The 18,326-nt window shown below is 41.8% G+C and overlaps 1 protein-coding gene across 3 annotated transcripts in view; it reads right to left on the reverse strand.

Annotated features, from left to right (window-relative positions):
* LOC149265808 (nucleoid-associated protein At2g24020, chloroplastic-like) overlaps nt 1–18,326 on the reverse strand; it is a 235,006-nt gene that overhangs the window by 48,146 nt on the left and 168,534 nt on the right. For 2 of the 3 annotated variants that reach the window (XM_089429745.1, XM_089429747.1), the window contains 2 exons: nt 786–857; nt 491–588 (listed from right to left, as the gene is read on the reverse strand). In XM_089429745.1, the coding sequence (XP_089285871.1) occupies nt 491–588; nt 786–857 (170 nt within the window). The remainder of the gene's footprint in view (nt 1–490; nt 589–785; nt 858–18,326) is intronic. The other variant, XM_089429746.1, reaches the window with a different exon arrangement.

Here is an 18,326-nt window from a genome sequence, read left to right on the forward strand (position 1 = left end):
TGTATAAAATTGTGACAAAAGGAATGGTGGTATAAAACATTAAGTGCATTTTTCCAAGATTAGAAAGGTGGACAACCCAACCTAAGAAACTGTACTCCAAGAATACAACATGCATCTATAAATTGAAAGGGAGGCAAACAAAAAATATTTTCAGCATTTTAATATTCAACAATTAAATCAATGATCATAATAAATAAATTTGTCGAATTTGAAGATTCTTAACTTCCACGTTTGTAAACTGAAAGGAAGAGTTAGCACTTGGCATCAAAAAGGGTGAAAACATTCTACCATGTCAATAAACATTGTACTTAATAGAAAAGGCTACAGCATGCATTTCTGTAAAATGGAAGAAATGAACAATAACTTTTTTCATCTTTTTTATTATCAACAACAAAATCAATGACCATAATACATAAATTTGTTGAATTCAAACATTCTTAGCACCTAACACTTTAAATTTTACTATGGATTTCATTGAATAAATACATACGAATTTTTCACCCTGCAATAGGTGGCCAAATTTTGAATAGTTACATAGGATGCTATACCCCTGAACCTTGAAAGCCTATTTCGCTCAAGCCATGCAACCTTGTAAACAAGATCATCAATTAAATAGTGAAACCACCAAAAGCCATCTTCCTAAATAATCACACAGTGCACGATATTGCAAAGTTTCTTTGGTTCGTTGGGGAGACAAGATTGAGTTGCACTATGATTAAGATGTTCTCAAACGGTTTCATAATAAATAGGGTTTTAACTATTTTAGCAAATACAAAACTTCTTACCTCAGCTCCCAACTCCATTGCAGCTTCAGTAATTTCTGTCCGTATGGGTTGCTGGTTGCCAGAAAGAGTAACCTGACAATAGTTTAAGCCAGCTAAATGTGTAAATCCTGACATATAAAATCTGAAGTGCACTGTCACTAGAAATATGGTGTAAAATGAATATAAACTGAAAAATAATATACATAAAATGTTTACTTGTGATTAAAGTTTATCCAATGCATAAGAGGTCTACAACTACCCAAAGGCAATGTAACCCACCCCCACAATAAAGTGAGATGACGTATACAGATGATGACAAAGCCATATTTTCTCTCTTATAACTCCTCTCTCATGTGCCCAAAGGGTTAACAAACCAATTCTTGTCAACGTTATTGAGCATTTGGCCCTAGCTACAAGATTCACCTTAGGGCACTCTACACCCACATCCGAATCTCCTCAGAATCATGGAATCTCACAGTTGTAGGTTTCTTTTGTATTTTGGATAGGATCCATTTCTTAAAATAGAATCAGTTTCCTATCCAAGTGGATTCAGATGCCAGTGATAGAATTGCATAAAATTTACCCCCTAGTTGCATGTCTTGAACAATTTTTACAGCCATCATCTCCAGGAATGGTGAGCACATAATTTACATGGTTATTATTTGCCAACTTCGTCAAAATTTAAACGAGTTGTTCCCAAGTGCACCATTTGGTCACTTTAGAGTAAGTATTAGATTAGCTGTCATCATCATGATGTTTACATCAATATTTTACTTTAGTGGCTATGTACAGTGAGTTGTCTCACTGTAGTCTATCTTCTAGAGAACTAAAGCTCTCATCAGAAAGGTTAAAGCTCACTTGCAATGTGTCTTTTTGTGTTTAATGAGTCCCTCTTTGTCTTTAGCCATCACCATTCATGCATTATCATAGTTCGCTATTCTGAATTAGGAATCTTCACGCAATATAGTCTTAACTACAACTATGTTGTCTCACTTGAAAATAGAGGAATTGTTTTTAATTTTCATTGTTCTCCATTTTCGCTCATATTATTTTGGTGTTATAGTCTGAATATTTGATCATGTAATCTGCTAGCAATGCAAAGATTCAATCTTTGACAAACCTGGTTTTTTTGTATCATTCCCCAACTGGAAATATGAGTATGAAAGATAAACAGTGGATATGCTAATTCAGATTTTATTTATTTTTTTCAATATAAAATTTAAATCATATATATAGAGTGTTGGGGTTCTGATTCCCCAAATCCTAATTTTCATACTACACTCACAGTTGCACAGTATTCTATCTATATATATATATATACATATATATATATATATAGTGTTAGAGTGTTGGGGTTCTGATTCCCCAAATCCTAATTTTCACACTACACTCACAGTTGCACAGTATTCTTCTTTCAGTTCCAAGCAAACCCGAAATTCGTGTAACTTTTTGTTTGACTAGTCCTTTGTTCTAATGAACAAAAGTTCATTATCACACAATATTCAGAATATCTGGAATATGAGAATCTCCACCATAGAACAGGTAATATATTCATATAAAAATGTTTTTAATATACAATTGATATGGTTGGTTACAAATGGGGGCCCTTGTTTATATACCTAGGCAGGTGCCCTTCCATGACAGTCATGTCCTTTGAGGCATGCCTTTTCATAATCATTAATTATTATTATTAGTTATTATTCACTATTATTTATACATATTTATGTTCATAATAGTTGTTAGGTGCTTGGTTCGAATAACACTAAGTAAGGTCTGTTACCACTCAAACCAGCAAGGGACCTAAAAGGGGGTTCCTAAGAGGGCCACTGCTAGGTTAAGGGCAATGGTAGAGGCTTAGCCCATTGTCACCACAGTTAAGTCTTCCTGCTCTTTATGGACTTTTATTGATGGGAGGAGTCCCGGTAGTCTTGGGATCACTTGTAAAGTATATGTCAATGGATAGGTGATAAGTGACTCTGGAAACCCCTTCTGAAGGATGGAGTGAAGAATGGAACTTGCTTGCTCTTTAAGCAAGGGACTTGGTCCACCAGGGGTAAGGGGTGAGGATTGGAGGGTTGAGGGGGAAGGAATAGGCTTATAGATGAGGTTCTCAATCCATATAATCCTTGGGAAACTTGGATTCCGAAATGATCCTTGACAAATAGTCTTTATTGAGAAGTGGGACCACACAGGGCCAAGTGGCCCCAGCCCATGTTCGAGGATGGAATGCAGCAAACAGTGATGTTCCTATCCTGGACAAGGTAAAGGGAAAGGACCAAACAAGAATACTTACTTCAAAAGGTTGAACTGATCTTGTTGAGGTCTAGCCTTGGCGATGCCTGGGGAAAAATTCGATCCTAGAGCTAGGGCTTGAGATTCTGGGAGATTCCACTATTAGAATTGCCTCAAATTTGGAGGAGACGGAGGGCACACACCAACACAGTAGCTTGTAGGAGATCGAAATATTTCCTTGGGTCAATTCCCGGGAAATTGATGCCCTAGGTGACCTAATGGGGCTAGACTTAGGGAAAAAGGGGAAAATGGTAAAAAGAGGGTTAAAATGATCACCCCTTTTAAGGGATCAATGCCTAATTCACTTGGGGATATGGATTCAAGGATGATGATGAGTAAGAACTTGGTTTCTTGATCAAGGAGGCTCGGAAAGTCAGCTTCATCTAATGTTCAAGGAAAGAAAAGAAAAGTGACCTTCAAGCATTTATACTTCAAAGCAAACGATGCAAGCTTATCGAGACAAATAATCTCTAGGACATTTCATTCATATAACATTGGCCCATACATTAAATTAGCTAAAACATGCTCAATTCCACATTTCGATTATGCAACAACTAGCCCTAATTTTAGCAGTATGCAGCAACAAGAATAATAACATCAAAATTTACTTACAACGTTATAGAGGATATCCAACCAGCATTTAGTTTACAAGACAAAGCTCCAAGACAATAATAAATAGCCCAAATCCATAACTCAAAATTCATCCATCTCCAAAAAATATCCTCCAAGGAAAAAATGTGAAATTCTGATGATCCAAATGAATGTACTTAACATCAATATATAGCATCCTAAGGAGTTCAAATTAGCCTATGGGGCTACATTAGCCCCTAATGATAAAATAATGTGCAAATAAAACCCCTATTGGTGACAGCTCACAAGTATAAAAACAAGCCTCACAAGGGGCCAAATAATAATATGTACATGTCGTGGGGCACTCCAAAGGCCTAATGATACCCTAAAGTGCCATATTGAGGAATAAATTCCTCGGAATATGATGGACAAGGGGGTGGCCCCTTGTTCTCCGAGTAGTAGACCTGTGGTGCTCCCAATGGGTCAAAGGGCACATAAATGACCCCATGAGTCTCCATATGAATCGTAAATACGCGTAGATCCTCTGCAAGGGTCCAAGTGGTGGAATGAATGCTACCATGACATCGTACAAGTCCTGGGACACCTGCCAAGAGTGTGGGGCTTCTGTGGGAGCTTGTTGGGCATAATGTACCAAGCATATGACCATCATCCCAAAAGTGGATCGCTAGTAATCTCTGAGCATCCATGAAGATCTGTGGAGTGTTATCTGTTGTTGTGGAAGCCAATAGCTCTCTATGCACACCCTAAATGTGCCAATGTAGACCTATGGGTGGTTAGGATCCCATAAAGGGAGACCAAACCCAAATGGAAACCACCTGTAATCCTGCATAAGATCCAATGCGTCTGCTTCCAGTACAACCAGTGATTAAAATAATCAGGTAAAAAAGCTTACAAATCATGGAAAACAAAATAGGCACTTCATAATGGCATGCCCTTCCGTAGTGGGCTTTGGAATGTGCTAGTGTCTCCAAGCTCCAAAGGGGGTTAACCAAGTACCTTATTAGGTGGTTTCAACCCTCAAAGGGGATAGTAAATCCAAGGTACATCCCTCTAATGGGGGTGGAAAGCAATAAATAAGTGGAATGGAGTAGGGAATGAGAGGGGCAATCCCGAGCCACATATGGGGCATAGGGGTAACTAGATAAGGGGAAGCCCACACATGCATATGTAATGTATAGTTGGGAGCAATCATGGTACATGAGGTGCCCCGGCCTTGATTTTTCCACCCTTCTTTATATGCCCTTTGACTTTTATGAATTTTCTTTAATTAACTGCTCGAGGCTCAAAGGACAAGATCATGATGTGTAAGATATAGCAGTATTACCCCTTTTAGGTAGGGTGGTTCATTGCCCTCCGGGAGTTGGGACAATCATGGGTTCCTGAATGATAAAAGAGGCTCATCTATGGAACCAGGGTGATGGCCATGGATTGGGGTAGAGCTCATGTATTGGCTTTTGCCCACGTGCTAATTCTTTTTGTCCCAGCCATCTTTTGCATTTTGTGGTACAATTTCCTATTAAATGTGGCCAATTATGCTTTTTCTTTTTCTTTTAGTTGCTTCAACCTCTGGGGCATCGTTCTAGGTCTGACCCAAAGTGGGGGCAAGCGAATAGGGAGGCTGGCGCCATGTGGACCCAGAATGGAAATGTGGACCCAAGTGGGAGAAATGATGAATGGGTGTATAGTGAGTAGAAAGGGAGTAATATATGTGGATAAATGAGCGGGACCTCGCACCCAAAGTTGGGTTTTCGCAAGTAGTACCACCCTAGAACCAAATGGTCGATAAAGGAGATCCCACGGGACTAAGATCCAAGGGTAACATCCAAAAGATATCAAGGGGAAAAGAGCACAAACTAAGCCCACCCTTTTTGTATCTTAGGACACCCAAACCTTGTCAAGACATTCAAACAGGAACTTCGTGGCTGTAGCAGCGCTACAATCCTTCACCTGTTGTGCTTCTACCCATCTTGTCAAATACTTCGTCACAGTAATAATGTATCACGCGCCTGTCTTTTTCTTTGGTGGCTGTATTGGACCCACAAAGTCAATCATCCATTTGTCAAACACGTATAATGAAATCTGAGGATTTAAAGGCAATACATCCCTTCATGATGGCTTTCTTGTCCTCTGACATGCATCACATGCCCTACAATACGCCTTACAATCCTTATGTAGCATCAGCCACCATAATCCTGCGCACAAAATCTTCTACATGGTAGCTCTACCTACATGGTGTCCTCCTGCCATTCCTCCATGTGCTTCGGCGAGGATGCTCGATCGTTCAAATTCTGGAACATATCAGCGGAGTATTTCATCAATGCCCATCTTATATAAGTGTTCCGCAATCACAGAAAAGTCAGTTGCGCGAACCACCAACTCCTTTTTCCGCTTTGTAGAGTATCCTTTCGGGGTTGTTCTAGTAGTCAAAAACTAGATTATATCGGCAAAATAATCATTTGTGATGCGTACACCAAAGAGTTGCACATCCGGCAAGCCTTCCTCTAAATTAGTAGGTTCCTCTCCCGTCTCAATTCTGGATAGATGATCCAATCCCGCATTCAACAGCCCAAACTTCACAATCACCTCAAAGTCATATTCCTGAAACAGTAATAACCACCTACAGATCTTCCCCCCCCCACATAGGCTTGTTAACTAGGTACTTGAGAGCGGAGTGATCTGTATACATTTTGAAATGCGCGCCTAACAGGTAATGTCAAAACTTCTGCAACGCATCAACCATCGCCAATCCTTCGCGCTCTGTAGTTGGAAAATTATTCTCAGCCTTTGACAGTTTCTGGCTCGCGAAGGCTATAGGGTGATCTATCTCGCCTTTGCCTGCCTGGGTCAATACTGCACCCAACACAATACAGGAGGCATCCACGCGAACATGAAATTCTTTCTTCCAGTCTGGAAATACCAAAATGGGCGCAGTCACCAACTTTTCCTTTAACACATCCAGACTTTGCTGACACCAATGTTTTTAAAACCGGAACCGGTGACCGGACCGGTCCACCTAATGAACCGGTTTACCAACCGGAACCGCGGTCTAACCGGGACTGGTTTGGTCTAAACGAACCGGTTTTAAAAAAATACATTAAATAATTAATTTTTAATGAAACAAAACTATTTTTAAGATGTAAAACCATGATTCCAAGCCAATAGAGACAAAATATGCAAAGTTTGCTCATTTATATACCATGTAAAGGTGAATATATCAAAATGGCACCAAGTGCAATACATATCATCGACAAAATAGCAAAATACATAAGAAATGAGGCTCTAAATGGCCTATAAAGTCCAAAAACAATGCTGCAAGCTATGAGGCCATTGGCCTACTACAAGTCTACGGTGTACACATGATCAATCATCAAGTTCATCACCACTACTAGACACAGGATCATCATTAGGAGCTACATAGAAATCATCTGGTTCAGAGTCTGAGGATGCCTCAGCCTGATCTGCAACCTCAGTATCAATGCCACCAATGACAATAGAAGTGGACCTAATGGAAGCACGAGTTTGTCGACCTGCATGACTAGTGCCTTCCATTGGTTCTTTGCCTTTCCTTGATGCTGCTACTGATCCTGGTTCTGATGCCACCACATAATCTGCTTCATCCCTTGCTAAAGCCATGTCGATATCAAAATCAGCCTCAAACACAGGTTCTTCAGTCTCCTCTACCCATTCTGATGTTGGATCAATATCGTCCAACACAATGGGATCTAGATCAGGAGTTTTTCTCATCATTTGGAGCTCCGATTGCATTTATTGTTTACCCCCAAACCATGAAATCCTGAAAACCATTAAGTCTGCTGAAGTTTGAATGAAATCTAAAATTCTAGTTTCTCCATATGAAATCCAATGAGGTCAAAACTACTCTCAAACATCCTGAGTCATTTCATGGTAATGTTAAAAATTTAAGTAAAAGGATGAAAATGAAAATTAAAGGAAATGTCACTTTTACTTAAAGAATTTAACATTACCATTAATTTCCAACATTGTTAGGGTTGAAACACCCTTAGTTTACCCCTAAAACACAGTCAAAAATATGTTTTTTTAACTTTATGGTGGGCATGCCTAAAATCGGCCGGTTTAGGACAGAACTGGCCAGTTTGATACAAACCGGCCGGTTCCGTCCTAAACCGGCCGGTTTTCACCGGTTAGGGAAAAAAAATGGCGAAATGGCCTTTCCAACCGAGTTTTTTGGCCGGTTTAGACCGGTGGCCTTGCTAACCGGCCGGTTAGACCGGTAATCGGTTTTTAAAAACGGTTTTGAAAACACTCGCTGACACTCTTCATCCCAGCAGAAGGTCACATCCTTCTTCAGTAATTTCTCCATCAGCGTGGTTATCTATGCATAAGATTTGATGAACTTTCTATAATAGTCGGTGTGGCCAAACGTTGCATGCAACTGCTTTACATTCTTTGCAGCTTCTAAATTGACAATCACGACTATCTTTGCAGGGTCTACCATTAGTCCTTGCTTACATACCACATGGCCTAGCAATATCCCATAAGGCACGCAAAAGATACATTTCTTCATGTTTAGAGCAATTTGGTATCTGCGACATGTATCCAGCATAAGCCGCTGACTTGCAACGTGGCACTTGACTAATCCAAACACAATCCAATCATCAAAAAATACTTCTAAGAATTTATGGATGAATTCTTTGAATGCTGCAATTACAACCCTTGAAAAGGTCACAGGCGCATTCTTCAGCCCAAATGGTATCACTGTGTACTGGAAGCATCCCCACTCCATCGTGAAGGTCATCTTACTGTGATCCTCCAGCGCGATCTTAATGTGATGGTACCCTGAGAGTCAATTAGTGAACGAATAAGCTTCTTGTCCCCCTACATTCTCCAAAACTTCATCTGTAAACGGGGTTAGAAATGGATCATGAACGCATGCATTGTTAAGCTTTCCCAAATCTACGCATATCCTGATTTCACCTTGCTGCTTCTTCTCTTGAACCACCATAGGGCTCACCCAATTGGATTCCTCTACTGGCTCAATAATTCCAATTTTGTCTAGCTCTTTGCCCAACTTCTCCTTATACTTTAGATTTAAACGGTAAGGTCTATGTTTCACGGGCTTCGCGTCAAGCTTTAAAGTGATCTTCATAACTCCCAGATCCCCTACTATTCCTTTCAAGTCCGAGAACATGGTGGGAAACAAGTCCTGGAATTCACACAGTAGTTCTACCTCTTTATCAACGATGTCTTCATCCCAATAATCGCCTATCTTTGCAAACTTAGGTTGCACGTCGAACCCAATGTTGACTTGCCTGATCTTCAAAGCTTCTGATATATCAAGGTTCATTGCTTTACGACCTTCAACCTCGCGTTGTCCTTCGGTCTCTGGAATGTTGATTTTTCGCGGGTCTTCTTCTTCTTCTTCTGCAGTCACATTGTAGCACTCTAGCACATGGCGCAGCTGGGTACTCCAATCTGGTTGAACCCATTCTACCAGCTCTTCAGGCATTTAAAAGATAGTGCCTTAATCTCCTAGAGCGCTTCATCAATGCATTCAAACCCATCCTCAAAGCTGAAAGTTGACAAGAAACTTTCCCTCAAAAGATCTTATTATGTCCAATGGCGTAGCTCTGTTTCCAAGTACCAATTCATGGGAATAGTATCGAAGGTACGACAAAAGATGTGCACCCATTCTTGTTGTGGCTCTTCGCCCCATGCTTTGGTCCACCGCGCCAAGTGCTCGCACAGATCATCCTTTCCGCCATATCTCTCAATCATCTGGGTATTAGCATATCCAAACCTCAGCTTCATCATCCGCTTGTACTCCCTCCAGTCAGCGAAGCTTTCCTTATGTGAACTCCACCAATGGGCAAGCGTAGCGCGCAATGTCAATTCAAGTGCCTGGAATCGATGTTCCTTGGGCACCTCCCTTTCAAACTCATCCAAAAAGAGATTAACATCATTCAAACCATCATAATGTGGGAGATTTCTTACCTTCGTAGATACGCACCGCAACGATTTTGTCATCATATTGCAACATAGCGTAGAGACTTCATGCAACCGATTCTGCCAGTGTTCAAGCTCTTCATCTGAGTCTGAGGTACAAGAGTTGTCTCTATCCCACGTGATCCGCCCATCTGCAGTGGGATTGATCCAATCTTCATCGCACACAGTTATCTTGTATATCTAATCTAGATCATCATCTTCCACATAATCACGGAACAATTCAGTGTAGTGTGCTCCTTCAGCGGGGTCTAGTGGCATAATAACCCGGAGTGCCTTCTTCTCAAATGTCATCCTTCGCTTCTTCAAATTAATCACCACGTCCATGTCGAAGGTCCAATCAGTTCCTAGTAGCACAGGGTAAGGATTGTTTTCATCCACCATTTCAATTACCTCAAAGTCAGCCAACGCACTCGATCCTTCAATGTCCATTGTTACCCCATATAGGCGCCCCATAGGAATGATCTTTTGTTGATTGGCCATGCGTAGCTGTATAGGATACCATTGTAGCGCAGGTCTTCCCATCCTTTCCCATGTCTTCTTAGGCAGTACATTCGCATCAGAACCCAAATCCAAGATGACTTGGTCCATTTCATACTCCCCAATCTACGCGGTTAACCTCATCTCGTGCCTGGTCCGCTTCTTGTGTTTACCTAGTTTCCTCACAGCGCATTGTTCTAAAGGAATCTTAATTTTTCCCGTACAATTGTCAATCAGCTCCTGGAGCCCTTCTACCGCCTTCTGATCCCTCAACAACTTCATACAAGTTTTGAGAAAAGTGGCTAACAGCGAAGGATCCACATCTTGCACTTCACTGTTCCCAGTTGATTTCTCTTGACTCTCAGACATAGAAGCTTCAACAAAATTCTTCTTGGCCTCCATAAAAGTTTCTTTAGCTTGGTTGAGGTCAAACCTAACTTCCTTTTCAGCAGCCTTGCGCACCCATCCTTCAGTTTCTGGCTGCTTTCCCTTATCTTCTCCTGTGGCCATACCACTACGCATTACGATATTGATGCTATGATCCTCTTTGTGAGGCTCCGCCCTCATCATCTGGATATTCTGCGTAGGTTGTTGTCTTTTTCTCCTACATCTTGGTAATCAGCATCGGGCAGTATTCTATCACATGATCGAACTGTCTGCAATATTGACAAGATGGATGCGTTGGGTTCTAACAGTCACGCGTAAAATGTCCTGCTTCACCACAGTTATAACAAATGACTTGTCTGCAACCTCTGCCAGCCCATCCTCCTCTTCCTCTTCCATGGCCTTGGAATCCTCTACGCACTGCACCCGCGCCCTAATCCTGAGGCCAATTTTCCGCCTGCATTCGATAGGTAGGGGTCCTTTCCATCATCATTCGTAACTTCGGCAATTTTGCTCATCGTGTCCAACCAATTTACAAAAGGTACAAAACAATTGTTGCGGTGTCTGAACAAACTTTTGCAAGAGATGACAATTATCAGTTGCGTGCTTCCCAGTTATCTGGCAGATAGCGCACCATAATGGTACTCCCGTGCTCAGTCCCGCGATATTTTCAGGCTTCAAAGGCACAGGACCTCCTCCAATCAGGTAATTCTGATAAACAGGGCAATGATCCTTATCATGTCCCTTGTCCTTGCATTTTATACACCAGACTTCAACGTGCACCTCTGGTTGAGCTTCCTTTCCTGTTTTCAAGCTTTGCAACTCCATGTGCAGACTTGCCAACTGCAACTAAATCTGTTGTACTCCAACATTCGTATCTTATACTAGCGAGGCTTCCAACCTCATTGCGATCTCCATAGCCTCAGCTTGCATTCGTGTCTTTCGTTGTGATGATGGTAGTCTCAGATGAGGCAACAACGAAGCAATGTACCAATCTCTGTGTTGATCATCTATGATGTTCATATTAGCCTACCAGATCAAGCATTTTAGCCTCTGATCGAAATCCCACGAGGATTCATTTACCCTTTGTTGTATCTCCTTAAACTCTGTGATAGACTGCACCTGAGACTTAGGCTTCTTAAACTCACTGTTCAACGCTTGCTGAGTCTCTACCAACATCGTGCCAGGTCTATCTTGACAAAATTTAATATACCAAGTTAGCGCCCTATCCTGCAGCGTTGTGACTAGTCACGCTTTCTTTATATTGCGATCAGTAATTTGTTGCGTTGTCCACACAGCGTTTGCAACAAACCAGAATTGTTCGGGGTCTTCGCTCCCTATCACTTTAAAGATCAGCATCTTCATTGCGTTTGCCAGGTTGAATGGTTGAGGTGGAGGTGGAGGTGGGGGTGAAGGTGTAGGTGTATGCGGCAGAGGTGGAGTGGATGGATGAGGTATCCTCAGGATACCCTGACTTACCAAATGCAGCACACTTCACGGTGTATTCAGAATAGTTCCTTTGTCGTTGCTTGAAGAGGATCCCAATAGCGGACTATATTCAGAGCCCGATTCTTCATTCCTTCTGAAGGGTTTTCCGCTTCGCGTAGTCCCAAACATCAAGGTAATGGCATAACCTATTTTTCACACAACAGCATCTTAATCCAAGTTTTTAGATATTTTAAATACTTACCTCGCGGTCCCTTGAAGAGCCTGCACTCTACTTCGCTATAACTGATGGTCGTATCAATCGCGAGCTCAGTGACGAATCCTCCTATGATACGATCAATCCAGTGATCAACAGCCCACGTGATGTTATTTTCTGAAACTTCCAAGCGCCTCACCAACTCTGGAGTCCACACAATAGGACCATCAAGTCTCCACGTACCCTAATTGTCCGTTAATCTAGACAGCCATTTATGCAATTCGCAGGGGAAGAAATAGAAAAAGGCTTCGATCTCATCTGTGTACGGGTAACTCTCCAACCCCTATTCCTTGGATAATCGCATATTTATGTTCTCTTGAGCTACAAACGTGTGCAACTTTCGATCGATCCACTTCTTGATTTCCTTCTTAGCAAGAAACCACGTATTCGACATCACACATTCCTTAGATAGATCCCAGTCCCGACAATAGAACCATTTGTTGGCTTCATGGGGCCTAACCCAGGTTCAGCTTTAATTGTGCCAACCAACAAAACCCTAAACTGCTAGCCCTTTCGGCAACAACCCACATAACGCAGGTTGCAATCTCACCCGAAGCAGTATTGGGGGATGTTAAAACTAGGTTTCTGCATCAAGAGTGATGGTTTCCTAAAGTCCTTATGTTAAAATTGGCAACCAGGGCCAAACTCCATGTGGGTCACCTTATTTATGGCAGCTAATATTTTTCTTGGATTCCTCTCTCCGAGAGGTGTAGGATTGATCTAAAGATCATCTGATTTCGACATGTATTTATGGAGATATGAATTTATTTATGATCTTGACAACTTGTCAAGGTCGGCCAACTAGCAAAACAGTGATTTTCACCCCCAACTTAACGTCAACGTTGCATATAAACGAAGGAGACCTTGTGGCATTATTTCATCATCTCATCGATTCATCTATTTCTCTCCTCTCTTGTTTGGGTACACATTTCTGGAGCTGCCTCTCTCACATGTGTGGAAGGACGAAGTCTGTTTTCTAATTAGCGTTGCGTTGACCGAGTTTGACCAGGGCTACAGGATGGTATTTTGACCAACATTGACTAGCGCGGGCTACTCCTTAACTGTGATTAGGTGTGGCTTCTTCTCCTTAGTAGGCTGCAGATTTTGGCACACAAACCGAGGTGATCTGACCTCAAATTTGACCAGCGTTGACTGCCCTAATTGCTAGCTGCAAGTTGACTTTTGTTGACCTTCATTTGACTAAGTTTTCGGACTATTTTGGGCTACCTCTTTTTGCTGTTGGAGGCCGAGTTGACTGGGATATTGACCAAGCTAATTGGAGGTCAAATCTGACCCTTTTGACCAGCTTTGACTTTGTTGGTTAGGGTTTACTATTGTTATCATAAAATATTAGAATCGTATATTTGTACTATCCCTCTCTCTCTGCTGAATTATTGAAGAATATAAGAAGAATTGATCAAGGGTTTCCCCACATTGGGGTTTGTCCCTGGCTGATGCCACATCTTGTGTCCTCTTGTCTTGGCTTGGCTTCTACTGTTTATGTTTATGTTCTATCTGCATTTTACTATCATGCTGATGTGATTGCTGGAAATTGACATTGGGCTAATAAGAAATTTGAAGTAAATTGCTCTTAAGCATACAACATACCAAAATTAATATGGTTTCAGAGCTGAGGTGAAGACAAAGCCCAAGCAAGAGTGAAAGAGCAATCACCCAAAACAATTGAAAAGGACAAAAGACTCAATGGGTTCCTCATCCCACTTCCCGGCTGAAGACAAGCTCCATGAAAAGTATGACTATCACAGATGGAAGATGTCTCTTGATCTAACATTGGAAGAACAAGAAGTGTTGGACTATGTGAAGGGTAAAATCCCTGAGCCTCCATCAAATGCACCAGCTGCTACAAAGAACAAGTACACTAAGGGTGAAGTCAAAGTGAAGATGATTATCAGAGACTCCATTGACAAGCGTCTGGTGGCCTACATCTCCGATTTGAACACCTACAAGGAGATATACGATAGATTGGTAAGCATGTTTAAGGTTAGTAATGCAAATCAACTTTTGTTCCTCAAAAATAAGTTGAAGGATATTAAGAAGGGCAAGGACGAGGATATTCAATCCTACTTCTTAAGGATCATTGAAATCAAGAATGATTTTCTTTCGATTGGCGAAGTCATTCTCGACAGGGAACTTACTATCACTACCCGTGGAAGGCTTCCATCTGAGTGGTATATATTTAGAACCACTCTTCTCAATAATGATTGAATTCTAGGGTTTGAAGAATTGATGTCGAGATGCATTCAAGAAGAAACAAGAATGGTGGAGCAATAAATGCCTTCAAATAGAGGCAACCCCACTGCTTTCTCCTCTCGCGCTAAAATGAGAAATAATTCTGGGTCTAAAGGACATTTCAAAGGTAAGCTTGGATCCAAGGGTGGAAGGAAAGGAAGATGCTTTGTTTGCAATATATTTGGCCACTATGCAAGAGAGTGTCCAAATAGAAAGGACACATCACATGATGATGATCACAATCACTCTAGGGGCAACTTCAACAACAACAATCAAAGGAATGGCAGGTTCAATGGCAAAGGAAAAAGGAATGCAGGAAATCACGGAAATGGTCAACCCTTCAAGAAAGCAAGGAACTCCAAGATGAAGAATCAAATGTTGTTAACAATAAGCAAGATGAGTATTATCTCATATTAGCCCTCTCCACTACCTCTCCTCAGGACACTTTGGGAATTGGCTTATTGATAGTGGTACCTCAAGGCACTTCACTGGTGACAAGGAAGCTCTCTCTAATTTGATAGAGAAGGAGACAAAATTGGAGATTATTCTTGGAGACAATGCCACCTATCCCATAAAGGGTGTAGGGAATGTTACCCTTCAATTGAATCAGGGTAACACAATTCATTTACAAGAAGTTCTATATGTACCTGATCTCAAGAAGAACCTGGTGTCCATTTCGGCAATGGAAGACAACGGCTACAAGGTGGCATTCATCGATGGAAAGGTATGTGTTTGGAAAAAGAATTTTAAAGATGCTTTTACTCTTAGGTTCCAGGTTGACTCATTATATCAAGTTGGAGGAAGTCCATTGGGGGGCATGTCTTGCAACACATCTCCACAATCTCAACTATGGCATCGGAGGTTTGCCCACCTTCATTATAAAGCCCTACCCGATGTAAGACAGATGGTGACAACGATGCCCGAGTTCAAAGTAGAGCATGAAGGTGTATGTCTAGGATGTGCCGAAGGAAAACTTAAAAGGGGACCATTCCCCTCAAGTAACAGCAAGACCTAGATATATTGCAGTTGGTCCACTCTGACATATCTTGTATGATGCCCGTAAACTCTTTAGGAGGATATCTATATTATCTCACTTTTACAGAGGATTACTCTCGCAAGACTTGGATTTACTTCTTGAAAAGGAAGGATGAAGCATTCACCTGGTTCCGTCACTTCAAAGCCATGATCGAAAATCAATCCAAGAAGAGAATCAAGATATTGAGGACTGATAATGGAACCGAGTATGAATCCAATGAATTCCATGACTATTGCAGAGAAGCTGGCATTAAGAGGGAGACCACAACACCATACACTCCCGAGCATAATGGTGTGGCTGAAACGAAGAATCGTACGATTAAGGAAGCTATTTGTGCCATGCTCCATGATCAAAGGCTTCTGAAATTTCTATGGGCCGAAGCTGTGAATATCGTTGTATATGTTCAAAACCGATGCCCTCATCAAGCATTGGACTTGAAGACTCCCGAAGAGATGTTCATTGGTAAGAAACCCGATGTCTCTCATTTTATAATTTTTGGAAGCCCAGTATATTTTCATGTGCCAAAAGAGAAAAGAAGAAAATTGGGTGCATCTGGAACGAAAGGAATATTTGTGGGTTGTAGCAAAAATTCTAAGGGCTATAGAATTTATGTGGCTAGTCAAAGGGAAGTTGTGATAAGTCATGATGTCACCTTTGACAAAGATATGGCTCTTAGAGAGGTTGACAATCTTCCCGTACCAAGGAAGGATAAAGAAGCTGACACCCGAAAGCCGGATGAAAAAGAAGATGAAACAATGTCGGATGTTGAAGATCCTATTGATCCTCCTCCTCAAGAGCCCTCCTCATTTAAGAAGAGACCCTCATGGCTTAGGGGGGCTCTCGAAGATGCCGAGAGACATATTGCACTAAGGGGGACTTTCCGTGAAAGCAAGAAGTCGACCAGGTATCACTGTATCAGGGATACTTGACCATTATAAGCACTATCATTCTAAACGAGCCTACACCATTCGAAGAAGCCATGAAGCATCAAGTATGGAAGGATGCTATGAATGAAGAATACGAGTCCATCATGAAGAATGATGTCTGGGATGTAGTCCCCAGACCCTAGGACAAATTAGTTGTCACCTTTAAATGGCTTTACAAAATCAAGCATGGAGCTGATGGGACTACAGAAAAGTACAAGGCTCGCTTTGTTGCTCGAGGCTTCTCTCAAAAAGAAGGTGTGGATTACGATGAGATATTTACACCTGTTTCCCGATACACCACCATCTGCTCGATCGTAGCCCTTGTTGCTTCGCAAGGATGGAACCTACATCAGATGGATGTCAATACCACTTTCTTACATGGTTCGATTAAAGAGGAAGTCTACATGGAACAACCCGAGGGAATTGAGATTCATAATCGGGAATCTCATGTATGCAAGTTGAAGAAAGTTCTCTATGGGCTGAAGCAAGCACCACGAGCTTGGTATGAGAGGATCGATAGCTATTTGATGAAGTTGGGATTCACTAGGAGTGAAGCCGATCCGAACCTTTACTTTAAGGTTGAAGATGATAAACCTCTCATACAGGTGCTTTATGTGGATGACCTCTTTCTGACTGGTGCAGACCCTCTCATTAACAAATGTAAGAGGGAGTTGGCTTCCGAATTTGAGATTAACGACCTAGGACTGATGCACTAATTCCTAGGGTTGGAGGTCTGGAGAAATTTTCCTATGTCAAGGAAAATATGTGGTGAAAATATTGGAAAGATTTGGGATGGTGGACTGCAAGCCCGTGACTACCCCGATGGAGCTTAACTTTAAGAAGTTATGCGATAGTGTTACCAGACCTGAATTAGGAAATGCTTCCGAGTATCGTCAACTCATAGGAGCACTGATGTTCTTGGCGAACTCCCATCCGGATATATGTTTTGCAATCAACACGTTGAGCCAATATATGGTTGAGCCTCATGACCCACATTGGATTGGTGCCAAGAATCTTCTAAGATATCTTCGGGGCACAATCACTAATGGACTGAAATACACTGTCAGAGACATGAGGCTGCATGGTTATTCCGATGTTAATTGGGCAGGTAGTGTGGTGGATGGCAAGAGCACTTCTAGGTCCTGTTTTTCTTTGGGTTCTGCTTCGATATCCTGGATGAGCAGGAAGCAGAAGTCGGTTGCTTTGAGCACCGCTGAGGCTGAATACATCGCTGCAAGTATGGCCTCTTGTGACGCTGTCTGGTTGAGGAAGCTCTTCAGTGAGTTGTTTGGACACGTGTTTGATACCACCGTGATCCTCTACATCAACCAGAGTGGGATCTAATTATCATAGAATCTTGTATTTCATGATCGCTCCAAGCACATCGATATCAAGTACCACTTTATCCGAGATACGGTACAACAAGGAGCTATAAGGCTCCATCACATTGGGACTGATGAGCAGGTCGCCGACATTTTGACGAAGCCCCTGGGAAAGGTCAAATTCCTAACTTTCCGAGAACAACTAGGAGTCGTGGAGAGAAACTATTATGAGGGTCTTATATGATATGGACATTGAGCTCTGGAAGCTCCGAGGACCTTGGGGTACTTCTTGGAGCGATTAACAACCATAGGGTGAGTGGTTTAGCCATTCCCTAGTGGTTTGCTCTGTACATGGTCAGTGGTTCAGCCTTCCCCTGTGATACCCCATGGCAACATGTAGGTAGGATGAGTGGTTCATCCTTCTCCTGCTGAGACATCCTACCCATGCAATCTGGGACTCATGGGAAGTACTTCTCATCTGGCCAATGGGTAGGGAAATGAGGATAGGGACCATAGTATTACCGATGGATGCATCGTGTAGTATTGTACTCCCTATGCTAGGATGATATTGATCTGGGATCAATTGGAATTTGACTTTGG

Source organism: Pinus tabuliformis, chromosome 6, assembly GCF_031772625.1.
Source record: "Pinus tabuliformis cultivar Carrire ecotype Pingquan chromosome 6, CPIR1, whole genome shotgun sequence".
Taxonomy (NCBI): Eukaryota; Viridiplantae; Streptophyta; class Pinopsida; order Pinales; family Pinaceae; genus Pinus; species Pinus tabuliformis.